The 26603-nt window shown below is 51.7% G+C and overlaps 1 protein-coding gene across 1 annotated transcript; it reads right to left on the bottom strand.

Annotated features, from left to right (window-relative positions):
* Window positions 1-1465: 1465 nt before the first annotated feature.
* On the bottom strand, window positions 1466-25611 carry KLHL12 (kelch like family member 12). The gene is made up of 12 exons (XM_056511348.1): window positions 25470-25611; window positions 25033-25230; window positions 18237-18390; window positions 17253-17470; window positions 14115-14264; window positions 11832-11946; window positions 9311-9417; window positions 8289-8484; window positions 7442-7600; window positions 6148-6246; window positions 3236-3422; window positions 1466-2992 (listed from the first exon to the last, which is right to left on the bottom strand). Exons 1-12 carry the CDS (start codon window positions 25551-25553, stop codon window positions 2866-2868), a joined length of 1794 nt encoding a protein of 597 aa, XP_056367323.1. The 5' UTR covers window positions 25554-25611; the 3' UTR covers window positions 1466-2865.
* Between the last annotated feature and the right edge of the window lie 992 nt (window positions 25612-26603).

Here is a 26603-nt window from a genome sequence, read left to right as displayed (position 1 = left end):
TGGAACGGGCTGGGAGTGCTGGAACGGGCTGGGAATGCTGGCACGGGCTGGGAGTGCTGGAACGGGCTGGGAGTGCTGGGCTGGAACGGGCTGGGAATGGTGGAACGGGCTGGGAGTGCTGGAATGGGCTGGGAGTGCTGGAACGGGCTGGGAGTGCTGGACTGGCACGGGCTGGGAATGGTGGAACGGGCTGGGAGTGCTGGAACGGGCTGGGAATGGTGGAACGGGCTGGGAATGGTGGAACGGGCTGGGAATGCTGGAACGGGCTGGGAGTGCTGGAACGGGCTGGGAATGGTGGAACGGGCTGGGAATGCTGGAACGGGCTGGGAATGCTGGCACGGGCTGGGAATGCTGGAACGGGCTGGGAATGCTGGGCTAGCGCGGGCTGCAAACACCAGTTCCTCTGCAAACCCTTCAGTACATCCTGTCCTGGGAAGGCAGGGATGGCTCTGCTGGCCACTCCCATGTGGTCACATCCTGCTGTGACCCAGTTCTGCTGCTGCTGCTTCAATCTGCCCAGCCACACACTGCACACGTCACTTCTGGAGCCGCATTCCCCTGAGCCCTTTGCAGGAGAGCAGGGCTCGTTAGGGAAGGGAGAGGAGCTACTGACAGCTCCAGGGTCAGCATCAGAGCCTGGAAACGCCCCCAGCACTGCCATGGTCACCACGAAACCATGGCCCCAGGGGCCACATCTCACATCTTCTGAACACTTCCAGGGCTGGTGACTCCACCACTGCCCTGGGCAGCTGTGCCAGGGCCTGATCAGCCCTTCAGGGCAGAAATTTTCCCCAATATCCCACCTGAACCTCCCCTGGCACAATTTGAGGCCGTTTCCTTTTGTCTTGTCTCTTGTCTCCTGGGAGCAGAGCCTGACACCACCCCCTCCCCTCCTGTCAGGGAGTTGAGCAGAGCCAGAAGGTCCCCTCGGGGCCTCCTTTGCTCCAGGCACAGCCCCTCAGGCTCCCTCAGCTGCTCCTGGTGCTCCAGACCCTTCCCCAGCTCTGTTCCCTTCCCTCCAGCCCCTCAATGTCTTCCTTCTTGTGAGGGGCCCAAGACTGCCCCCCGAATTGGAGGTGTGACCTCAGCAGGGCCCAGCACAGAGGGATGATCACTGGTCCTGCTGGTCACACCACGGCTGGTACAAGCCAGGTGTCATTTGCCTTCTTGGCCACCTGGGCACACCTGGGCTTATGTTCAGCCCAATGATTCATTATTGCTGTCAACTGTAATTCCAGTCTTTTCCTCCTCTCTGCTGCCAAAATTCCCTCATTAGGGAGTCCTCCAGGCCTGGCTGGTCTGTGCCACAGATCACACACCTGGAGCAGCTGTTTTTCACTGCTGGGCTGAAGCTGCAGGGCAGAGACACACCTGAGGGTAGCTGCCTAACACAAGGCTTGCACAAACCCTTCACACAGCAGTCAGGCATATGTCTGGAAGGTAGAGAACAGAAGCTGAACTCCTACTGGCTCAGGAAATATTTTATTCTTTATACTTTCATTAAAAAATAAACATAGGAAACAAAACCACAGAACACTTGTGTGATAGAAACAAACGCAGAAGGTCAGAGCATTGGCTGAAAGTGCATAATAAGGTCATGCTACCATGTCCCTGATCCCACCCTGTCCCCAAGCAAGGAGTCAGCAGGAAGCTCAATGAGCAGCACTACATGGAGCCCAGGCACTGTGGGGCCAAGCTGATGGCAGAGGGGAGCCTGTGCTCCCAGGAACAGTGAGGCAGGACATGCTGAGCAGGGAGTGCTCCATGAGCTGGGGTGAGCCACTGATGGAGCCTCACCTGGGCTCGTGGGGCAGGCCAGGGATAGCAAGTGTCACAGGATGTGGAGTTCTGAGACAGGGGAACTAACAGCTGAGAACAACGGGCAAAACAGAATCCTGGATGTCACTGGGGAACAGCCCTGGAAGCAGAAAAATCCTAGATAAAAGGAAAACCAACACAATGAACTTGAGTGAAAGGCTGCCTTGGGTGTGCTGGACTCAGGTCTGCCTGGGGACAAACCCCAGTGACTCACCCAGCAGGACGTCGGTGGGCAGCAGCCACTGTGTCCCTTCTCTCCTGGCCTCAGCTCAGGTGCCTCCTCACAGGGTGGGCACAGGCACGGCCAAGCTCCCAGTGCCACACATTGATGGCAGCTGGAGCTGTCAAGGTTTTTGAGGAGACAGGATGTGATGAACCTTGCTGAGCACCTGATCACGAGCACAAACACTGCAGATGCTTCAGTGGCAGCAAACGAGCTCCTCCCCTGCCCTCTGCCCCAGTGGCCTCAGGCTGTGTCACAGTAGTTGACAGCTTTAACCTGCGACTCCTTTGTGCAGCCAGTGACAGTGCAGGCCCCTCACACACATCACCCAGGCAGGCTCTGCACCCACGCTGGGACATTCAGTACGGACACGATGATTTGAAGCTGGAACACAGAGCAGCTGGACTCACCCTCACACACCCACACGGCTGAGAGCGACCCGAGGACCCACGGGTCCTGTGGTGCCCGAAGAGGTGACCCAAGGCTATGTACATGTCCTTGGGAGGGGTCACCAGGCTGCCTGAGACCAGGCTGGGGCAACTCTGCTCTGCCCACAGACTGAGCCACAGGAACAGCAGAGTGCAGCTTCTCCTGACCCACTCATCCCCTTCCTCCAGCTTCCCACAGAGCCCCTGATTTTCAAATGACTGCTGAGATCACACAGTTATGCACATGCTCTAGTCACAAGCAGCACAGAAAGCTGCTGTTCTGGTGCCTATTCCCACAGCATCCACAACTCTCAAGAACAGTCACTGCAAATCATTTGGGACTCTTCCTCCAGCTGAGACTTTTTAGAATGTTTTTCTTTGTGAGCTCCCTCCTGATCACTTCTCCCGAAGGACGCAGACTCCGGCGTCGCAGCGCTGCATCCCCAGGGAGGTGACCACTTCCCAGCTGTCAATGATGGGATCGTAGCACTCGATGCTGCTCAGCAGGGAGTTGCCATCGTATCTGCCAGGACAGAAAGTCACAAATGAAGGACGGTGCTGGAGGAAGAGGCTGAGGCATTCAGAGCTCTTCCTGGGAGGCTGGACAGCTGCACACAGCAGGCACAGCCCGAATGATAACCCTGCATCAGGCTGCCATTACTGTCTGCTGCAGCTCCCCCAGCTGCCTGTTTTGGCTGGGCACGGTGACCCCGCGGGTGTCTGTGTCACAGAGGAGCCCGTGCAGGGGGCCGAGCCCCGCCCTTACCCGGCGATGGCGTAGAGCCGGCCCCGCAGCACCGTGGCGCCCACGTAGCAGCGGGGCGTGGTCATGCTGGTCACCGTGGTCCAGGAGTCCGTGCGGATGTTGTAGGCCTCCACCGAGGAGAGGTGAGCCGTGCCATCGAACCCACCCACCACGTAAATGTGGTCATTGAGCAGAGCCACGCCCGCCCCTGCCGAGAGAAAGGGGCACGGTCACACCCACATGGCACCGGCAGCACTGAACAGGTCAATTCCTCCCTCTTCACATTTTTATGCTTGTACCTCTCTAAAAGAGCTCATAACTGTGTGTTCTGTTGTTGCTGTCTCCAGTCTGATACATGAGAACAGCTCGCTCCACTGAACACTGCAGACTCTGTGGCATGGGGGCCTAGGCAGCACAGCAGCACAAGAGGTTTACCTGGGCTGACACCTGAGCACAGGTGTGTGAACAGAGCAGCACCAGACCTGCTCTGCTGGCAGGCTGCACAGACACAGGTTCCTCTGGTGTTTCTGACTCCCTGGTGTCACCCAGCTCCTGGCTGTGGCCTGGAGAGTAGCTGCACACTGCTCCATGCAAAGCTGGAGGAGGGATTTCCCTGACATTACTCCTCTGGAAGACAAAATGAAAACTGGTTTCTACACTGTTGCACAGGCAGAAGTGGCTGGAGGAGCTGCCTGAACAGGTGTTCTCACAGTGAAAGCACACAATAATATGCTGCTCCAACTGGGAATTTATGAAATGAGCAGCAAATAACCCCCACCAGCCTTGGCTGCTCCTTGGCAGCCCCCTCAGGTACAGCAGTGGAGGACACTGTGACATTACCATGCACTGGTGGCCTCAGGGGCTCCTGCACCTGGGAACACAGCCCTGTCAGGCTGTCACCACCAACATGGAACTCTTGCACTAATGAATATCCTGAAGGAAATGAGCCAACTACCCTGCAGTTCTGGGGCATGGATCTGTTTTTTACAAACAGGAGACTTTCTGTTTCACCAAAGGCATCCTGGCTTTCCCTGTCTGTCCTTGCTGAGCACCAGAAGAGCTGGGAGTGGTCAGGCTGGCCCAGTGGGCTCTCCAGGAGCTTTGGCTGAAACCAAACCAAGGCCTAATCAGGGAAATTGGGTCCAGCAATGCAATATGGACAAGGTCCCTGAGAGGTGGCCTCCCTCCAGAATCTGTCCTAAAAGGTGAAAAGAAACAGGGAGGAAATGATGCTTGTGAATAAAGCTAAGATTATTCTTAGTCCTGGTCTTGGAATTCAAAGACCTGCATGTGGATAACTCTTAGAGGGTTTCTGAGGGGCAGAAGAAGTCCTGCAGGGTCCAAGGTCACCAGGACAGACTTAAGTGACACCAGGATGAAGGCAGCAAGTATCTAAGGTGTTAGTACCAGAGTGGCAGCACAAAAACTTGGGCAAAAAAAGGTCCTTGGGCACACTCATGTTTCAGATCTTGGTGCTCCAGGTCACAGTGCCAAGGAAGGAACCAGTGAGCCAGTGCTGGGGTCAAGAGCCTCACCAGGGTCCTGCAGGCCTGTGGCACCAAGAGGCTCATGCTGCAGCCAAGGCACAGCTACACAGCCTCCAGCTCTGTAGGGTGCACAGGCCTGGGAAATGCCTCTTGTAGAAAGCTTTCCCTTGAACTCTGCTTTTGGTCTTGTCCAAAGTCAGCCTTCTCTGGTGCCCAAATAGACCCCTTGAGGAAAGCCATCTGATCCTCAAGCTTCCTACAGATTTTATAGATTGGTCTCACATTATGCCTCTGACCTAGAAAAACCTGCAGATTTTATCCTGTGTTTTGTATATATGGCCTTCCTGGATGTGGAAAATGCCTAACTCCTAATTTAAATTCATTCTTGGCAGATAAACGAACACTTAACAGGAATATCCCTGTCACAGGAAGAAATATTTAAATATTGGGGTTTTGGTGAATGCCACTGCAGGCACAAGAAAATGGAAATGATTTCAGAACAGAGCCCAGTTTAATTGAGTACCCAATACTTGTCCCTAACCAGGAACACTGCCCAGGGATCACGTGGAGCAGGGCTGCCCAGGCTGACTGTGAAGGACAATTATTGAAAGAAGCAGAGAAAAAGCAACTTCAAAAGGGATTTGGAGGATGATTTACAGACATAACTGTAAGCACAGGGAGCCACACAGGTGAGGAGGCACAGAGCAACCTTCCTGTGCACACAGGCAGGGCCAGGCACCAGCATGGCCTGGAGGGCAGGGCAGGAGGCCTGAGGCACACAGCAAGAGCAGGAGGTCAACACACCTGGGCACACAGGAGCTACAGGAGCCCCACAACTCCTCTGAGAGATGAAGGAGAGCTTAAACAGAAAGATACTCCAGAAGTAGGATTTAAACTGTATTTTTGCCCTAGATACAACTACCAACTTAAAGCTTGGACAGAACACCAGGCAGAGAGACAAGTGAAGAGCTGGTGGGGGATAGTTACTGTGTGACTGCACCATTTGTGCAACCCCACTGCTGGGTGGTGCTGCTCTGCAGTGCTGCCCTGCAGCAGGGCTCAGGCGAAGGGGCAGCCTGGCAGGGCACACCTGCCCTCACCATGTCCCCAGCTGACAAGCACTGACCCAGTTCTGTGGTCAGTTTGTGCTTCTGAGCTCTTCTCCATGTCAGGCATTGTTCCTAGCTGTGGAAATCACACAGCATTTCATCTCCCTCCCTGTAACCTAAAACATTCCTCTAGACACACTTTGGCACGGGATGGAAGCATGTGAAAATGAGTATTTCTCTTGGGAATTCAAGCCAGTAAAATCATCCTTTCTGAAAGCCACTGGGGCCAGGGCATCCTCCAGGGCAGCAGAACACACCAGGAGTGACTGTTCCCTCAGGGCAGCAGGAAACACTGTACATTACACATGCTGCACCTGAAGGCACTGTGGGCTCTCACCTGAGCGCTTGGTGGCCATGGGAGTGACATTTGTCCAGTGTCCAGTGTGGGGGTCATACCTCTCCACAGAATTCAGGATGTTCAGCCCATCGTAGCCTCCTGAAACCAAACACAGAGCAAACCATGGCCTGGGGAGATGTTTTCTGTGCAGAGAGCAGTACTACCCCTTGTGGGCCCTGTGGCAGTGCCATCAGCACAGCCCACCCTGGTGGGCCAGAGGACCCTGCAGAGCCCAGAGCCACCTCTGCCCCCTCACTGCACTGGGCCATGTGGGAGAGCATCACCTCCCAAACCAGCAAACCAGGCCAGCCCCATGGAGCTGCCTCTGAGCACTCTGAGGCCACTGCTGCTGCAGCCCTGCAGACGTGCAGCTCCCAGGTCAGTGCTGCAGCTGCACAAGGCTGAATGGTGTAGGCTGGGATCTCTCAAGAGCTGTTTCACACGTGGACACTAAAATCTCTGTGCAGCCCCAGCAAAGGAGCAGTGTGCTGTCATCCACCCTGGGGGACAGCATGAGGAAGAGCAATAAATGTGGTTGGTTTATGGCCAGATTCAAGGCCAGGTTGGGCACAGCTTGGAGCAATCTGGTCTAGTGGAAGGTGTCCCTGCCCATGGCAGGGGGGGAATGAGACTAAGTCCCTTCCAACCCAAACCATTCAGTGGTTCTATGAAACCAGTGTCCAAGGTCTGTGACTCCCCAGGAACAGGACTGCAGCAGATGTGGGTGCTGGCCCTGCTTTTTCTGGGGCCTAGAAGGTGACCTACAGAACAAGCTTCAGAGTGCTTTGTCCTCTGGCAATCTCACTGTATTCACAGCTGGTGTGGTGCTCTGAAACTGAAATGAGTGCTACAGGAAGAAGCTGGAGAACAGGCAGCTCAGGATACATTTCTGGAGCACTACAGCCACCATTGCTTTGTGTGGTGCAGGTGCACCCTCTGTCCCACAGCTAGCTACTTCATCTCTGGGCATTTAGACACTGCCCAGGCCACACAAAGCCTCAGCTGGCATTGCTTATCCTCCACACTTCCACCATCCCTCACATGCAGTGTGTGTAAATTGTGTGTCATTTGCAGTGTGCAGCATTCCCAGCAGTGATGTGGCAGCTGCAGTCCAAGCCTTTGTGATGGGAGCAGTGAGGTCAGGCAGCACTCACTGACAGAGCTCACAGTGCCCAGTGAGGTTAAACCTCTTCTAACACGGACGTGACAAGCTGGTGCTGCTCAGGCAGCACTGGAATGGTCACCTGGGTGCAAAGGCAGGCGCTGCACGCTCCCAGAGGGGCTGGGTACCTACCCAGGCAGTAGATGACTCCGTTGGCCACCACGAGCCCCGCTCCCTCCCGAGCTGTCTGCATGTCTCCCAGCATGCTCCACTGGTCGATGTTGGGGTCGTAGCGCTCCATGCTGGTGTGACGGCGGCTCCCATCGAACCCGCCCGAAACGTAGATCATGTCTGCAGGGACACAGCAGGCACCCAGCACTCAGCCATGCACATGGAGCAGCAGGGCCCTCACACACACAGCACAGCTGCAACGGGGACTGCAAACCACAGAAAACAGCCTGTGGCACGCTGGGAGCCAAGATGAACCCAGGCTCCTCAGCCTGGCTCACAGGCCCAACAAACACAGTCCATCCGGCCCTCAAACCTGCTTCTTGCTGATGGATGAAAGAGGACACACACAATCCAGCTACTTCTCTTCATGCTGCAGAACCACTGAAACACTGCCATGCCCAAACCCAAACCCTGCCCATGGTGAGCCTCATGTCAGTACCTCATCAAAGTCCTCACTCCTCCCTGCAGATGTTCCAGTCACTCCAGCACTGGATGGTCACAGCTGAACTAGGTGTCCTATGCTTGGTGTTGCCCAACACTGTCACCACCCTCAGAGCTTCCCACTCCATAATCTCTCACAGAGCCCCTTTCCCCCAGTTCACAGATAAGAGCTGCAGGAATGCAGCGGAGGCAGAGCTCCTCTCAGGATATGTGGGCAAGTTTTCCATTTTAGCATCCCTGGGATGAGAAGGCAGAATCTCAGGCTCCCCTCCTCCCCCAGAGCCAGCTCACTCTTCACACACCAGCTCAGGGCAGCTCAGGCCAGAGCTGAACAGGCAGCTCTGCCTTGGCAGTGCCCAGGACGCACCTCCAAGGGTGGTGGCCCCCGCCAGCCCTCGCCGCACGTTCATGGGAGCCACGGAGTACCAGATGCCGTCCTCGTCCGAGGTGTAGTCCAGGCACTCCACGGAGCTGAGGCGCGAGCGCCCGTCGTAGCCGCCGATGACGTAGATGCGGTCGTGCAGCGACACCGTGGCCACGTACCGCCGCTTGCGCGTGATGCTCTGCGACAGCAACAGCGGCTCAGACAGGAGCAGCACCGGGCACTGAGAGCAACCTGCTCTTCACTGCTGCTCTGGGAAACGGCCACTGCCCCACAGCAGGCAGCACTATGGGTTCAAAGACACCTGAGTGACTCTGCCTGCCTCCCCCCGCCATGCTCTCTTCACACTAAATGCCATTTATCCTGTGCTGCTGCATAATCTTTGATGCATCTGGGACATTCTGTTAGCCTCCCACTGGCTCCTGCAGACACTGGTAATGGGAAAAAGTGGGGACTCAATATTTGAAGAAGCTTTGAGCCTCCAAAAAAGATCAGAATTTTGGAATACCAGCTGATACTGAGTCTGCCCTAACTGGTGATATTAAAGAAGAGGCAGTTCTCCACCATTTCACACAGATAAAGATGATTTTAATTTGGGTAGAAATACTCCTCAGTGCAGGAATTCTCTCTTCCCATTATGCTCCAAAACACTGCAAGCAGTGGGATCACGCAGCAGCCTGAAGACTGCACTGATTACACTGTTCCTATTGACATTCCAATTATCATCACTAACCTTAAAGCTTAACACCCCTTCACTAAGAAACATGATAGTTCTCACTCCCACTACCAAGATGTGGGTCTCTGCAGGCTCAGCTGATCAGGTCTATGATAACAACCCCCTCTCCCTCAGTCACTCTGCAAGCTAAAATGGTTTCAGCATTCACCATGTAAATCCCTAAAAAATTTCTGTCAGAAATCCTCAGCAGATTGGACAGGACAGCCCAGGAAGACCTGCTGGTGCTGCAGGATGAGTGTTTGCTCACAGCCTGGTCACAGCAGTCCCTTACCGGCAGGAAGCTCCACTCCTGGGTCTTGGGGTCGTATTTCTCCACCACATCAATGGGGGACTGCTGGCTGCCAAAGCCGCCGATCACCAGCAGCACCTCGTTAGCTCCTGAGGGACACAGCACAGCCAAGTCAATCCTTCACACCAAGGGTCACCTCAGGGGAACAGCCTGAAGAAACACTGAGCCTTCCCTGGCACAAAGCTGCTTCTAAATCCCTGGTTTTGTCTCAGCTGTGGAGAAGGGACCTAACCTGGCTCAGGCACTCACGCTCCCTCTGTGCTCAGCAAGGAAGAGAAGGGAGAAACTCTTCAGAGCATGTGGCAGACTGGCTGAGGTGTTAGGAGCTGGCTGCTGGAGGGCTGTTTCTCCTGACATCAGGAGAAGACAAGCTGTCTCAGACAGGTGCTGAAGTTCACTCCTCTATATCTCCTTTTGTATCCTTTCCACTGTTTTTCCCAAACCTCCCACCACCCCATGGAATTTGTAGGAGAATGGCTGCTTCCCTGCAGCCTCCTCACAACAAAAGTCTCCTCTTGGTTGCAGTGACATCCAGACCTGATTTAGGGGACTTTGTTCACCACTGAACAAAGAGAAACCAAGAGTAACTGAGAAACAGTAACTGAGAAAAAGTCAGGCTGTCTGAAGCTTGGAAAACTAATTGAATATTTTCCAGGAATTGTCTCTTAAATCTTGTGTATTTTATTTCAAATTTCCCTTTCCTCTACTTTCTCTCCTCTGAGATGAATTCCCTGAATTTTTCTTATTTCCTCCATGACTGTTAATAACAGGTGTGACCTGGAGAGTTTTAACTTCCCCTGTAATCACTGAAGCAGGCTTCTGTCAGCTTTAGAACAGCTCAGTCTCCCCTCGACTCCTTGGGCCCTTTCTGGAACAGGGAGTTTATCACTAGAATTTACAACTGTCCAGCCTTTCATTGCCCAAGGACTGAACACCAAGCAATGAACATTTAAGAAGACTTTGCAACAAAGCAGAAAAGCTGCCACCTCAGATGAAGGATAATATTAAAAAAAAAAAACAAACCTGGGAAGGATTCACAAGAGCTCCAACATCTTGGAAAGCCTCCTTTCTAGCAAGACAGCTAAAAGTGCAATCACTTCAGTCCCTTCCATGCAAAGTTAATACATGTCTTGATCACAGTTTATAAGTGACACATTACTGATATCAGATAGTATGGAATCAATTAAAACAGCTAGGGCTGAATCCAAAGGATGAACCTCAGCAATCATGTGAAAAGTTTTAACTTGTACAATTGGAAATAAAACAGTTTTTTTAATGTCTTTTTTATCAGGTGAAGTATTTCAACTAAGAAAATAATGAAATGTGTTTTTCTAAAATCACAGAATCACAAAATGGTTTGTGTTGGAAGGGACTTTAAAGCTCATGTCATTCCATCCCTGCCAGGGCCTCACCACCCTCTCGGGAGAATTTCTTCCATAGATTTCCCCTCTTCCAGGGTAAAACCATTCCAAATTTTCCCATTGCTGCAGCTTCTGATGAAGAGTCCCTTTCTGGCTTCCCTGTAGGTACCTTAAGATACTGAGAGGCTGATGCCAGTGACAGGCTGAACTGAAGTTCAGGTCTTAGAAACTGGCATAGGAATTCCCACAAAATGTGCTGAGGAACAGCACAACAATGTTCCCTTCAGGCCAGAAAAGTCTGATCAGTGTGTCTCTGACAAACCTAATCTGCCCTCCTCCTTTTGTGGTTAAACTGCTTTTTGTCCCCTAAGAGGCCACGAAGGGATTTGGGGGTCTCTCTCCACACCTGCAGCAGAACTGGAGAACACATAGGGCAGATTCCTTGCAGGGAGAGCAGTCCATGCTGGCACCAGGACACAGGCATGGCACAGAAGAAGCCTGTAAAATACTTTTCCTTCTTCTGTAACTCATTCCTACATTTATGCTGCTCTTGAGTGCTCACAGCCCTAAGACAAGCATTTTCCCAACAATTCAGTACGTGGTAGGAATTACTGAAATAAAGATACCATCATTTATTTGCCTTAACAAGTCTAGGGAGAAAAAAAAAAAAAACACCTCTGAAGGGGAAGAGGGACATCTCCATCTCCCTGCTTGCACCTTCTCCTGTTCAATTCACTGTGGAAACTTGCTATCACTGTAAGGCAGCTGTCACTCACCTCAGCTCTATTTTGGACCCTGGTATCTGCCTCTTCAGACAGAAGAAACCCTTCCCACAGTTCTTGGACAGCTACATGCTGGGACAAATGTATCTGCAGGCACCAGCAATTCAGAAAACTGGTTTTAAGGCCACAGCAGGGGCCTGGGATTAAATCAGCTAGTCCCCACACTGGCACTAAGCAACCTTGCTCTGTTAAAAGAGGCACCTCTGTCCTTTGCTCCAGTCCCCTCCCTGTCCCACTGGGGACGATGGGATGACAAGTTATTGCTGTGAAGAACACCAACACAATTAGAAGGCACTGGACAATGTCTGACACACCTGCCAGTGCCCTGGCCCCTGTCAGGGTCCTTTCCCTGCTGCTCACCCAGACGTGCTCGTGTCCTGGGTCCTTGCATCTGGCTCCGCAGCTCGGGCCGAAGGTGGAATTTCTTGGCCTCGTCCACAAGGTCTCTGCACTGCAGGCTGCAGCGTATAAAAGGCTGGGGAGAAACATGAGTCACTGGTACATGCAATGTATTTTAAGAAACCTCAGAAGAACTGTCCTAAAGCCAACTCTCATCAGCTCAGACAGCATGAAAAGGACTTGTATGTGGGATATGCAAAGGGAACTCAGACTGCAGCTGAGAAGATATGGCTCCATCCTCACAGTCTGGCACTGAAGGCTCCCTAAGGAAAATGGCTGCACTGGGACACTGAGGAAAAACCACTTCTGCTCCATTAAAGCCAGCAGAAGTATGACTAGGAAGGGGAACTGGCAGTGAAACCACACTTGATCTGCCCCACATAAATTGTCCTGCACCTGCCATTGGAGAGGAGACAGGGAGCACAACACAATGAAACTATTTAGCTGATTTACTGCCCTGATCACTGTGCACATGGGACATGCAGTTGTGAAGAGGGAACAGGAGCACTGAGGTTCTCTTGAAGAGAGAGAGGCACACAAGGACAGCCTCATCTTGCACAATGCTGTGTAATTCCCTCCCCTAGCCCAGGGCCTGGACCAACCTCCCTTCAGCTCAGCACTCATTTTCCCTTGGATGTTGAGTGTACATGCTGCTTCAGTAAGTTCAGATAAACTCTACAGATTCCTGGCATCTGTGTGAGGCAGCCACATGGGGCCAACCCTCCACTCTCCACTGCACCAAGCTGAGGATGTGCCACCAGTGTGTGGCACTGCCAGACTGGAAATGTCACCCTGCACATTCACTCTGAGAACTGAGGGCTGTACACTCTGTCTCAGGAACCAGCCCTTTTCCATTAGCTTCAATTTCAGTTTGAAGTGGACCATGACAATCTGACTGAACACCTTTTAACTCTTCCACAACCTACCACAACAGCACATTAGGTTGTCCTGATTTAATAACATCCATGATCTATCACATTTGAGATGATTGTTGCTAAACCAGCCTTTTCCTGACACAGAGAAATGTCTGTCATTTACCATTCAGCACCTGTCAGGTGACAAGGGCTGGTAACCCTTGAGCTCATCCTATGACCATCTAACTTGAAGGCTGGTTTGACCTTCTCTGGGCCTTTGAAATCTTGCCTGGGGTCAGCATCACTTCCTGTCTGGAATTAAACTTGCACTGAAAAGCTTAATTGTCTCTTTGCATCATCCCCATTTTGGGTTGCCTCTGCAGCATCCCAGAACACAAAGCAGCAGCATTAGCCATGGCTCTTGGCTGTCTGTTGATCCTGGGCCCACACAGCTGCTGTCTTTCTCACTCAGAGGTACTTGCTGGCCATCTGCACCTCAGACACCTGAGCAGCCATGACCTCCCTCAGATCAATGCCAGCATTCTTCAGCCTGCCAGCACTCAGGAATGAAGGAAGAAAGCACTTGTTGGAGACTGCAACAGATGACAACAGAAAGGTGCTGTGGATATCTGCAGAGACAGCTGACTAATGGCTCTGGAGAGGGCACCCTGCGGCTGTGACTGCCAGCACAGCAAACACTGCTCAGTGTGACAGCAGCACTGTGCCTGAGCAGGGACAGCTCCAGGGGTAAAACAAACAGCGGCAGCAGGGAAGAGCTTTGAGCACATTCAGTGTTCAGCAGAGCCTGGGCAGGAGCAGCAGGGCAGGAGCAGCAGGGCAGGAGCAGAGCAGGGCAGGGGCAGCAGAGCCCCGGGCAGGGGCAGCAGGGCAGGGGCAGCAGAGCCCCGGGCAGGGGGCAGCAGGGCCCCGGGCAGCAGGGCAGCAGGGCCCCGGGCAGCAGGGCAGCAGGGCCCCGGGCAGCAGGGCAGCAGGGCCCCGGGCAGGGGCAGCAGGGCAGGGGCAGCAGAGCCCCGGGCAGGGGCAGCAGGGCAGGGGCAGCAGGGCAGGGGCAGCAGAGCCCCAGGCAGGGGCAGCAGGGCCCCGGGCAGGGGCAGCAGGGCAGGGGCAGCAGAGCCCCGGGCAGGAGCAGGGCCCCGGGCAGGGGCAGCAGGGCAGGGGCAGCAGGGCCCCGGGCAGGGGCAGCAGGGCAGGGGCAGCAGGGCCCCGGGCAGGGGCAGCAGGGCAGGGGCAGCAGGGCCCCGGGCAGGGGCAGCAGCAGGGCCCCGGGCAGGGGCAGCAGGGCAGGGGCAGCAGGGCCGGGGCAGCAGGGCCCCGGGCAGGGGCAGCAGGGCAGGGGCAGCAGGGCCCCGGGCAGCAGGCAGCGCGGTACCTCGGTGTCGATGACGTCAGTGATGTAGCGCGGCGTGAGCAGCGGCATCCGCACGTACTGCAGCAGCTCCGGCAGCGACGCCTCCCGCTCCTTCTTGGAGTGCTTCACCCAGTTTATCACCGCCTCGAACACCGGCTCCTCCGAGTCCACCTGCACACAGGAGGCCCATCCTGGTCAGCTGGCAGCACAACACTGCAGCTACTGCCAGGGAGCACACAGAGTCCAGGCTGCTGCACTGCTTCACAGCGAGCAAGGGAGCAGGACCCTTCAGCTCTGAGTCCCTTAGGGAATCCCCCTAAGCACAGTGAATTCTCTCACTTTCTTTTCCTTAAACCTGTGTTTGCTTTTTCCCCTGCAGCTGAGATCAGCAATGGGCAGCCCAAGTCCCAGAGCAGGGAGTGCTATGGTGTGGAGCAGAGCCTGGAGCTGAGAGCTCCATCCACTGACTGGGGGAACTCACAGGACAGCTCCTCCAATTCTCTGGAGCAGGAGCTGTGATCCTGCAAAATCCAAAGTCCTATCAAAGAGATGATTTAGAATCAGGTTTCCTTTGCACAGCCAAGTGTCTGGCTTAGGCCCTGGCAGCCCTGTGCCCACGCACTGCCCCTCGGACACTCCAGCCACAGCAGGTACATTCAAGGTATCTTTTTATTTCAATCCATGTTTTAAAATCTCAGGGCATGAATGCCACTGTTTATTTCTACTGTTTATTTTATTTTATCACTAGTTGATTTCTGTCTCCATTTAGGACTGGCACATGCTGGTGCTTATACCACTTCTGGAGATTACACTGACTAATCTGTCCAAATTTGACATTGTTAGAGAACCACAGGTGCTTTGGACATCTATGATTACCAAAAGCAAAACAATTGTAAAAATCTCAATTATCAAATATCTCAAGTAATTATATATTACTTAGACTTTGTTTTCTTTTTGTACATCTATCGGTTCATCCAAAGTAAAAGGAAATCAGACATGAATTTATTAGTCTGTTAAGTGAGACTAAATATGAAGATAAAAGAAGAGCCTGTGATGAAAGGACTGAGCCTTCCCACCAGTCTATGACTGGTCCCCTTTGAAGTCCAGTTTGAAGCTGTCATGAAGAATATTTTGAAGCAGGGAGCCACAGAGGTTAATTATGTAAGGCATTCTTCTGTGCCATTGTTTTATATTTGTTACAGTGTAATTTGGAATGGCCTCTTTCTCTTGGACTTGCAAGGAAAGGACAATTAGAGCTCACAAAAGGAGAGCAGACTACTGTGTTGTTTCCAATTCCCCCACCTCCTCTTTAAATGCAATAATCCTGTGTTGATTTATTCCCTCCTGAACAGAATGTCCTCAGACACACATAACAGTTTTACTGTTCACTAAGTCATTTATGTCTTCTGATAAATGATGAGTAACACTAAATGCAGGATCACAGTGAGGACCTGTCATAGCACTTCTTGAGCAGCCCAGAGATTTTCTGAGGGTGTTCCCTCACCATCCTCTTGATTTCACACAGCACCTCTGTGCTGGAACAGCAGGAGAGAGATTTGCTCCTTATCCCAAACTGGTTTGGTTGGAAGGGACCTTAAAGCCCAGCCCATTCCACTCCTTGCCACGGGCAGGGACACCTCCCACTATCCCAGATTGCTCCAGCCTGGCCTTGGACACTTCCAGGGATGGGGCAGCCACAGCTTCTCTGGGCACCCTGTGCCAGGGCCTCACCACCCTCACCAGGAAGAATTCCTTCCCAGCATCAAATCTAAATCCCTCCTCTTTAACAGTGTTACCCCTTGCCCTATCACTCTCTGCCCATGTGAAAAGTCACTCATCCTCATTTATATAAGCCCCTTTATAAAGTCTCCCTGGAGCTGTCTCTTCTCCAGCTGAGCACACCCAGCTCTCTTTCTGGCTCCAGAGCAGAGGGGCTCCAGCCCTCAGAACATCTCTGTGGTCTCCTCTGGACCCTCTCTAACAGGCACATGTGCCTCTTGTGCTGAGAATCCCTGACCTGGACACAGCACTCCAGTTGAGGTCTCACAAGGACAGGGCAGAGGGGGAGAATCCCCTCCCTTGCCCTACCTGTCACATATTCTAAAGATATGACAGTGCATGCCCAACACACTTCCTGCTGCAAGGTCTGAACCAGCCCTTCCAATCCACAAGGAATGTCACTTTTCCTGAGCAAATCATCCAAGAAGCTTGGCTGGGTCACTCTGAAGTTCCTCATTATTTTCTGCTCCCAGCCCAGAAGCTGTTGTCAGTATCATCACAGCCCACAGGTCAGCCCATCACAGCACAAAACTGCAGCTTGTCAAACACCAAACACACTCAGCCTTCTCCACTGCAGAGCCCAGCTGGAGCTGGTCCTTCACCAGTCTCACACACTCTTTCTCAAGCAGCCTCATTAACAAGGGGAATTCCTTCAAGCAATGCATCAACAATTCTCCTCTGGCTACCCCTGTACTGGCTTTTCAGAAATCCCACCACAGGTATCCCATTTTTTGGTTTGCTTCCAAGCATTCCTGCTCCCCTGAACTCTGAGCAGTGATTGCTTCAGGTCTTTCAACTGCAGTAATCATCAGCTCTCGAAAAAATCCACCTCAATAAGTAATCAAGCTCTGTCCTCATTACCAGAGAATGTTCAACTTATTCACAGAAAAGTTGGAAAAGTGTATTTGAAGTGTTCCAGTCACATAGCACATCCTCCAGAAACTCACCTTCAGGGAACCAAGTCTCCGTGTAACCCCCTGCAGAGTCAGACACCCTGCACCATCCCAGAACTGCTTGTGCTGCTGATGAGCAGGCAAACAGAAGTTAAAGCCTGGGCCATTTCTGAAATGTAGGCATTGAGACAACTTAATCTTTTGAAGGGGAAGGAAAGCATGAAGGGCCAATAACTCTGCAAAGGGAACTAACCCACTGTGATTGACTTGCAAGAAACACTTGTGTGACACCAAATTCTTACAGAGAAGCTACATGGTATTGATAAAATTACAAACTAGCAAAAATAAAAATAGACATCTCTTGAAATTAAACATCAAATTCAGAAACTGTGCAAAGAGTCCACCCCAGGAATACAGACTAATTACTGACTGGTTTCAATGTTTTACTTCAATGCTTTGCACATCAATGGTACTTTTCAGGTTTTACCTGAATTTCATCACACTTGATGAGCTTTTCAACCTCTTCTTGATTTAAGAGGATAAACTCTTCATGCTGAACCACCTCTGGAAAATGTTTCTGGCTGAAGACCTCTGCAGCTTGCATTAGATCCACACAATTGTGTGTCTCAGCAAAATCCCGAATGCCCAAACAATTTGATGGATCCAGCTGGCTTTCTAGAAACTCACAGCAAGCTTGTTTCACACCTAAGGAAAATTGGAGGGGTGAATGAGCACTGCACGCTTACTATCAATCCACTGCTTTGGCAAGGGTTCAAAAAAGAAAGTTCTAAGCAATAATGAAAATCCAATTCAAATAACAAGTAAAAGTACTACAGAAACACACACATGCATGTATTGCTTTGGAGGTTGTGAAGAGTCCTGGAGCAGCCATACCTCATATTTGGGCTGTTTGAGCTCTGGCTGTTCTATTCCAATGAAAAAATGACATCAATCTGATACTAGGAAGACTCCACCATGAATTGTACTCTGCTTCATGGATTATAAATCACTAATGTGTCTGCTAGTGGCAGACACCAGATTTCTAGGTAACTTTGGGGTAAGTTGTATGGGATTTGGATAATTGTCTCCATAGGTGCATGTGCAATGACAACAAGCAGTCTGTTACTGACCCAGACATACTGTGATGGCAGGTCAAATGACATCTAGGATTGCTTATTATAATAATGAAACTGAGCTGTAACATTTATGTGTTATACAGCTCACAATTCCTCTTGGGAATACTCCTGCAGAAGTACAGTAGCCCAAAGAATGGAACCTGTTTTTCCATTTTGTTTTGTACCCAAATCCCTTCCTCCACCAATGAGGCCACAGCACACAAGAAAAGAGAAGTTTGACATACCTAATTATAAATATAATTCCTCCCCCAATCTCTCTTCCATGCACAGAAGGTCAAACAAACCAAATCTCTGAACAGCAACAATGATGCAATTTGTGCTAATCTTTGAATTACCTTTCAGTTGAAGCAGACATGCTGCTGGTAGCAATTCTTGGACATTTTCTACTGTCACATGCACAGTTTCTGTATACACAAAGTCCAGCAGGATTTCCATGGTGGAGGCTGTCAGGCCCTGGATATCCACACAGGGTTTATCTTTCTCTGAGAGCTGTCAATTAAAAGGGAGACATAGCTTTATTTTTCATTAATGTGATCAGAAAGCCCATAACACTCAGCAGGTTTGAAAATAAGATCTCTCAGACGCTTCAATACAGATTTGTCCCTTCTATTCTGGTGCTCACTGAGAGGATATAGGGAAGGAGGGAATTCCCCTACAGAATTCACTTACAGAATAAGTAATAGACAAAGTTCTTCATGGATCAAAAGGACAGTCACACTGCACAGTAAAACCTGAGCTGAGATCTGAGGCAGTGGAGATAACATGCATCACCTGTGCAAGACAGCTAAACTCTCTCTTCCAGGCACTACTCCAAGCTTTACTCCTGGGAATTCCTCTCTGAGCTGGATGTATGTGACATACTGCTGTTCACATGGAGTCCCCACCTAAGTGTTGGCCCAAACCAGGTTCTTTCACCCTGTGAAAGAGGCCAATCCCCACCCAGAGTCCAGATATTTGATTCATTTCAGTTCAGCACAGGAAGGAGGCTGGGGGCCAATCCCCAAAGCCAGCACATGACTGGAAAAACTGTTTACTATCTATACACCTCAGCAAATAAAGGCATTAATGCTCATTGGCTACAAGTTACCTAGTTCTCTTACTGATTAGCCTTCTATCTTCTATTCAACGATTTCCTTTATTTTTAAGCTAATTAGTCCCATGCTCAGTCTTTCTCTTCCTCTGGGTCAGGGGACTTCTGGAGTTGGTGGCTGTGAGTCAGCAGTCATGATATGACCCTGCTAGAATTACCTTCTACCCATTCAGAGCTGAATTCAGCACAGCTGCTGAGCTGGCTATATCAACTTCCTTATTTTGGGAGTTTTGTCAAGTCTCTGTGGCCCACAAATCTGGCATCTCTGTGTCCCCAATAAGTAGGACATCATTCTGCCTGAGCTTTCTAACTTCCCCCTGGGCATGTCCACCCCTGAACTTGAACAAGTCAATTCTATTGACAAGTAATTTTCCTTTCCAACATCTGAACATCTTCACCACTCCACTCTAAAACCAAGCCAAAGAAAAAGCTGTCTCAACTTTCAGTTTCCCAATTCGTTCTTCAAGCTTATGGTGAACTTCATTCCTAAAATGAAATTAAACAAAATGACAGTTTTTGCAGTGATGACACTTATAAAATCCAGACTTTGTCCCCTGACTATTTTATCACCTCTGTGATTAATTTTAGAATAATCATTTTCCCAAGGAACATTATCCTCACAGTGGTCAATCTTTGTGAACAGCAAATTCTGTGGATCCATCAAATTGGCACAAAAACATTAAATTTCACAAAGCATCATTTTCGTGGTTCAGTGCCTCCAGCACAGAGCTGCTGGCAGAGCACCTGTGATTCCTGAGCAATGGACTGGCTGGTGGGCTCACTGATCACACCCTGCACTTGGCTGCCAGCTCAGCAGCATGGCTGCACCTCAACAGACAATGATCTTCCTGTGGCACACTGCAAAACCAGCCTGACTTCTGGAGCAGTCAGCACCAGTGCAAGCACAACTGGAGGCAGAAGCCTGTGGCTGAAGCTGGTACAGCCAGCTGGGCAGAGGCTCAGGGAGCAGAAAGCATGGCCAAAGCACCATCACTGAGCTTCAAATCTGCCACAGCTGGGGAAAAGGAGTGAATACAGAATCCAGAAAAGAAGAGCAATTGAAGCTACTCCTGCAGAGCACTCCATGACACAGCAGAGTTGTCTGCTGGGACTGAGCCCTATCTATGATGCAGAGATTCACTTGCAGTAGAGAAGTACAGAAGGTAATGGTGACCCTCAAAGGAATTTAAGGGAAGAAGCCTTTCAAATCTGTTGAATCAGTGAACAAACTTTATGGCTTCCAAAGTCAGGAAGGAGCAGCAAATTACCTTGTCTGACCTGCTGTGTGACAGGCCAGGCATTGCATTCAAGAGCTAAAACCAGTTCCTGCCTTGGGCTGGACAAAACATTCCTCAATCAAGACTAAGCTGTTTGTACCACACAGGACACAGATGTCACCAAAGTTCAGAAATGATCAGACAAGATGGATGATTCCAATATGCAAATGGAGCCATAGACCATACACATTTAACATCAAAGGTGTTACAAACTTCTATTGACCTCCTGACAGCTGTAAGCATCAGTTCTTCACACATCAGCCTGGAGCTGATAAAGAAGCTCCTGACCCACAATCAATCAGCCATGCACACACTCTGTATTGCTGACCACAACACAAACCATGAAGACAACACTAATACTCTACAGATGATTACTTCCCTTGTATTTCTGCTACACTTCACTAGTTGGTTGTTATTTTGCTCAGTTTACTGACATGCTAAGAATGTCCAGAAGGAAGGAAGTATTTAATGTAACTTCTCATAATGTGTGTGATGCAGAATTGGGATCCTATCATACCTTAAAGAAGGATCTCAGTGTGGAGACAACTTGATTCTGAACACACAATCATGGAATGGTCTTGGTTGGAAGGGACCTCCAGTGGACTATCACTGTCAGCTTGAAGCCATTCCCCTTTCTCCTGTAACCCCAGTGAAAAGTCTCTCTCCATCTTCCTTGTTGGTTCCCTTCAGGTACTGGAAGACCAGACTCAACAATCCCAATTCTCTTACCCTTTTGGACTCATGAGGACTCTGAGCTGAGCTCCAGCCCATGTGTACAGCATTAGAGACCTGCCTGCAGTGCTCAGTGCTGGGCTGCTGGGACACAAACAGTCCCTCATTCATCCATGCAGCCCCATACTTGGACTCAGAATGCAAAATGATGGTCATACAATGCTAACCAACACCCAGGCCAGGCAGCTTTCCTCTCCACTGTTTACTTCTGATGTTGTTCAGTGGCACCAGACATCTCTGCAGTAAGAATTTCAGATTGGTTTCCCACTTTATTTTTTAGAATCAGAGCCCTGCTCACTCTCCCTGAAGGGAGCAAAGTAGCCAGGGATTGATACTCCCTCATACAAGCACATTTCTAACATCATGGGAAGTGTGCAGCTGCAGATCCCAAAATCAACTGCAGCATCCAGGCAACAACTCAGGAGAGTCACTTCGAGCCTTTGGGAGTTTCACCTCAAGATGCCCAAGCTGCTGAAAGCCCTAAGGCAGGGGCTGCAGGTTACAGCTCTTTTATGAAACACAATGCTGTGTTTCTTCCATTCCATCCATAAATCATTGTGCTGGGTTTGGTTGGGGTAGAGTTTATTTCCTTCCCAGTGGCTGGCATGGGGCTGTATTTTGGATTTGCTGAGTGTAGGGCTGATAATGGAGATGTTTTTGTTATTTCTGTGCAGTGATCACACAGAGCCAAGGCCTTTTCTGCTTTTCATACCAGGCTGGTGAAGGGGCTGGGAACCTGGGGGATGACCCAAAGTGATCAAAGGCAAGCTCAGGACCATGTGACATCACACTCAGTGTTTAAAGTGGGGGGCAGAAGGAAGGAGGGGGAGGATACCTGGAGTGATGGTGTTTGTCTTCCCAAGTCACTGTGAGGTGCCATGGAACCCTGCTCTCCATGGGATGGCTGAACACCTGCCTGCCCATGGGAAACAGGCAGTGAATTCCTGCTTTTGCTTTGCTTGCAACTGTGGCTTTTGCTTTTTATATTAAACTGTCACTATCCCAACCCATGAATTTTCCAACTTTTACCCTTCTGACTCCCTCCCTGATCCTGCTGCTCAGGGAGCAAGCAGAGGGCTCTAAGGGGCTTGGCTGCTGCCTGGGGCTAAACCACAACAATCATGCAGGAGAATTCTTACCTAAGGCTACTTCTTGTTTTTGCCTTTACTAATGCAGATACACAAAAGTGTATTGCAACAAACACCAACTTCTGCTCACAGGGGAAGAGAAATGCTGGCATGACAGTGCTAATGTGTGGTTCACTGTACCCTGGAGACCAATCACAGCACAGGGAAGTTGACCATGTAAGAACCTAGAAACACCAGCTGTTTACTTTCAGAATAATATTTCTCTGTTCTGGGGGAAAGAGCCCTTCAATTTCTAGAACACAGCCCCCAAGGGAAGACAGAATAGTTTCCTTCTGAGGTGGAGCCAGTGATCAGCTCTTAAGAGACCCCAAGTTTTGTTAACTTGGCCAAACAACAACAAATACCAGTGTACAACCAAGATCCAGGGGATCTGCAATTTTCACTACAAGGAACAACCCTGCAGGTAAAACTGATGGTGTTTCAGTTCTCCCACACTGCTCAGCACAAGGGCAAAGGAAAATGTTGTAAAAAGCTGGGTTCATCAGATCATCAGTGGCTTCTCCTCATTCTGTAAAGTGGGAACAGAAAATGGGAAGAAATCAATACTAAGTTAGACTGAGAACTTCTTAAAATGTTGAAAGTCAGAAGTGAGAGAAGGAAGGAAACTTGAGACATGGAGAGGCAAAGGCAGTTCTTTATGACAACAGTATCTGCTGACAGTCTCAGTGTTGTACTGGCCATGCACAGATGTGACACCAGGAATACTGTGGCAGGATAAAATGCCATGGCATAATCCCAAGATCAATTCTGAACAAAGCTTCGTGCAGCCCAGCCTGGCACATCAGAGCAGCCAACAGTCCCCAGACCTGCAGGAGGCAAGTGCTGGAGTGCTGAGGAAGCCCTGGCAGGGCCTGCCAGGCCACACAGACTCTGGGCTCCCTGGAGTCCCAGCCTGGCCAAACCCTGCACCCACAAGTGCCTGGAGAGTGTCCAAGCACTGTCCCATCAAAGGCCCTGACACACACAGGAAACATGTCCACTCTGAGGCTTACCAAGCTGCCCCTTCCTGGAAGGAAGCTCTCCCACAAACACTCTGTAATTGTGTGCCCCTTGGCAGCCTGGGCACTTCAGGGTTTCCATAACAAAGAAGTTAGTTTGAAAGAAACACAAACTAAGCAAAAGAAAAAAAAAAAAATCCTTAAAGCAGAGGCATTGTGGGAGCATGAGAGAGTAAGCAATTCTACCTACTGAGCACAGGTGTTTCCCCAGAAAGAATTTAATTTCCTAGGAAGACTTACACGTCTGAATGAAGGTCACTATGATGTTACATTAATGTGAGTGTAACAAAGCAAGGAGAGACATTTCAGCTCAGACCCAAATGACACCAACCACCAGCCTTTGTTAGCAGCCACAAAGAACGTTCTGGAGCACATGGAGTGACTGGATCTCTGCACACTGCCTAGACAGAGTCCAGAAGTCAAAAGCACTGACAGGAACATGGAGGCAAACCCAGAGAAGCAGAGATACTCTACTGTACTGCTGAGCACCAAATGCTATTGGAGAAGAGAGAACTTCAGCCTCCAGGGACTGAATTAGCTTTGTGCATTTTCTTCATTTAATTACATTTCCTTTATGCAGAGAAAGAGCACAAACCTGATGAATTTACAAATTTCATAAAGATATGGACAAAAAAAGATATTGATCTGTGGTCAGGCCACACATGCATAATTTTGGTTTCTCTGCAGAGGACTGTAAAAACTGAGACACCTGCTGCCCTGGCAGCACTGAGAGAAGTGGGCACACAGAGAGCTCTGCCACAGCCTTCATGCCTGGGTAAAACAAAGAAAAAAATCATTCTTTGCTGCAATGACTCCTGCGTGAGCAGGGAGGTCTTTAGGGCCTGTGAGCTACTTAAAAACGTTTCTCCCTGCTAATGGGTAAGGTGATAACATAAGGAAAGCATCTTCCATAAGAAAAAGCTGCAAAGATTGACTCAAACTTATAAACACAAAGCCAGGCAAAGCATCTGACGTTTAACAATGAGTGCTAGTTCCAGCTGAAGCAGTGCCTGTCAGTGACTCAGGGAAACTGCACACAGATAGTGCAAGTCTCCCAGGAGGGGCTGAGAGCCAAGGTGCTCACAGGTGAGAGGCTGAGTGCAGCACCTGGGGCTCAGAGCCACCCCAGCCCCAGTGACACCCCATGGTAAGAGACCAGCACAGCCAGTGCCAAGGGGAGCCCAGAGCACACACCAAACACCTCCCCTGCACAGAAAGTGTTGCCCAGACTCCCCAGCACGGCTCCCACAGCTCGGCACCAGGGCAGGAAAGATGCCCAGAACCACAGAAACCACAAATCACCACTAGAAAAACAAGTAAACGTATCAGAACTCTCTGGCTTGGCAGGTCAGCCTTGCAACTCCCTGGGCACAGGCTGGTTGCAGCAGATCATCAATCAGGGCCACAGTCCCAGCCACAACCTCTTAACTCCCCACCAGGTCACAATAAAGGGCTCTGGGGTCACCATAAGAAGACACAGAATCACCTCGAAGGGCTCTAGGGCCACCACCACAGAATCCAGAGGGCGCCTGGGCCAGCATGGGGGCATTCACAGAGACCCATGGCCACCATGGTGGCACCTGGAGCCCATAGAGAAATCCAGAGCCACCGTGGGGAAACCCAGAGAGACCAAGAGCCACCGTGGACAATTCCAGGGCCACAATGGGGGTTCCTGAGACACCCAGAGCCACCATGCAGGGATCAAGAACCACTACAGGGGCATCCTGAGCAATCACGGGGAGTATCCAGTGGACTCCAGGATGACCACAAGGGGATCCTGGGCCCCACGGAGGGATCCTGGCCCACCTCAATGGAAAACAGCCCAAGCACGGGGCGGCCCTGCCTCCTCCACCCACGGAGCACCCAGGGCCGGCGGCAGCACCGACCTCGCTGGTGAACATGGCGCAGAAGTAGTCGCTGCAGGCGGCCAGGACGATGCGGTGGGCCGGGAAGTCCTTGTGCTCCACGCGGAGGGTGACGTCGCAGAGCGTGTTGCTTTTACGCAGGGCGTTCATGGCGTTGAGGATGGACTTGGCGTGGGAGTTGGTCATGATGTCCTTGGGGGGGGCCATGGCGCGCGGCACCTGCGGGCACAGCCAGCACGGCCACATGGCACGGCGCCCGCCGCCGACAGGGGGCGCTGCCGCCGCGCCGCCCCGCCCGCCCTCAGCGCCTGCCCCGCCCGGCGCCCCCGCCCACCGCCACCCGCGGCGCGGCCGCCCCGCCGACACCTGCCCGAGGCAGCCCGGGGCCGCCAGCCCGGCCCCGCCCGGAGCGGAACTGCCCTGCCCAGCCTGGCCCGGCTCGGTCCGGCCGCACTCACCACCGCGGGGAGAGGTCCTGGCCCGCACACCTCGCCTCCCCCCGCCCTTCCCTCTCCCCGAGCCGCGCGCTCTGATTGCGTCATCCGACCGCGCCGCGCGCAGAGCGCCCCGCCCCTGGGTGCCGGGCGGTTGCCGAGCAACGAGCCCGGGGCGGGCCCCACAGCGCCCCCCAGCGGCCCGCGCGGGACCCGCGGGACAGAGGGGCCGGTAAGGGGCTGAGGGAGCTGAGGGAAAGGAGCTCAGACCTGAAAAAGGAAGGGGCTGAGGGAGCTGAGGGAAAGGGGTTCAGCCTGGAGAAAGGAAGGGGCTGAGGGAGCTGAGGGAAAGGAGCTCAGCCTGGAGAAAGGAAGGGGCTGAGGTTGCTGAGGGAGCTGAGGGAAAGGGGCTCAGCCTGGAGAAAGGAAGGGGCTGAGGGAGCTGAGGGAGCTGAGGGAAAGGAGCTCAGCCCTGAAAAAGGAAGGGGCTGAGGGAGCTGAGGAAAAGGGGCTCAGTCCGGAGAAAGGAAGGGGCTGAGGGAGCTGAGGGAGCTGAGCGAAAGGGGCTCAGCCTGGAGAAAGGAAGGGGCTGAGGGCTCCTGTCTGAGGGAAAGGGGCTCAGCCTGGAGAAAGGAAGGCGCTGAGGGAGCTGAGGGCTCCGGGCTGAGGGAAAGGGGCTCAGCCCGGGGAAAAGGAGGTTCGGGGGGACCTTCCGGCTCTCCTCTGACAGGAGAGGGCAGCCAGGGGATGTCGGGCTCTGCACCCACGGAACAGGACAAGAAGAAACAGCTGCAAGCTGGGCCAGGGGAGGTTCAGGTTGGATACTCCGAAAAATTTCTTCAATCAAGGGTTGGTCAGGCCCTGGCACAGACTGCCCAGAACAGTGGGCATGGAATTGGTGTGTTCAAAATATGTGTGGATGTGGCACCTGAGGCCGTGGCTTCATGGTGAATATGGCAATGCTGGGGGAGTGGATGGACTCAATGATCTTAGAGGGCTTTTTCGACCTTAATGATCCGACCTTAATGCCATTCCGTGATTCTCGGTTTGCTGCTGCAGTGCTCTGGAAGCAGAGCCCTCACAGAATGCCGGGCACAGGAGCTGCCTCCTCTTCTCTGTGTGGCTCCTGCCGGGTGAACCCCTGGAACTGGCTCTGCC

This window comes from Oenanthe melanoleuca, chromosome 26 (genome assembly GCF_029582105.1).
Source record: "Oenanthe melanoleuca isolate GR-GAL-2019-014 chromosome 26, OMel1.0, whole genome shotgun sequence".
NCBI lineage: Eukaryota > Metazoa > Chordata > Aves > Passeriformes > Muscicapidae > Oenanthe > Oenanthe melanoleuca.
Note: the sequence above shows the minus strand (reverse complement) of the source record. Positions and strands in the feature narration are given on the sequence as shown.

What these genes read in the sequence shown, in the direction of transcription:
- KLHL12 (XM_056511348.1), bottom strand. Translation starts at nt 25,553, where the DNA reads ATGACGCAATCAGAGCGCGCGGCTCGGGGAGAGGGAAGGGCGGGGGGA. An exon ending in ATGTCTGCTTCAACTGAAAG is followed by an intron (nt 17,471 to 18,236) that starts GTAATTCAAAGA and finishes AATTTTCCTTAG; the next exon opens with GTGTGAAACAAGCTTGCTGT. An exon ending in CATGGCCACCAAGCGCTCAG is followed by an intron (nt 3,423 to 6,147) that starts GTGAGAGCCCAC and finishes TTCTCTCGGCAG; the next exon opens with GGGCGGGCGTGGCTCTGCTC.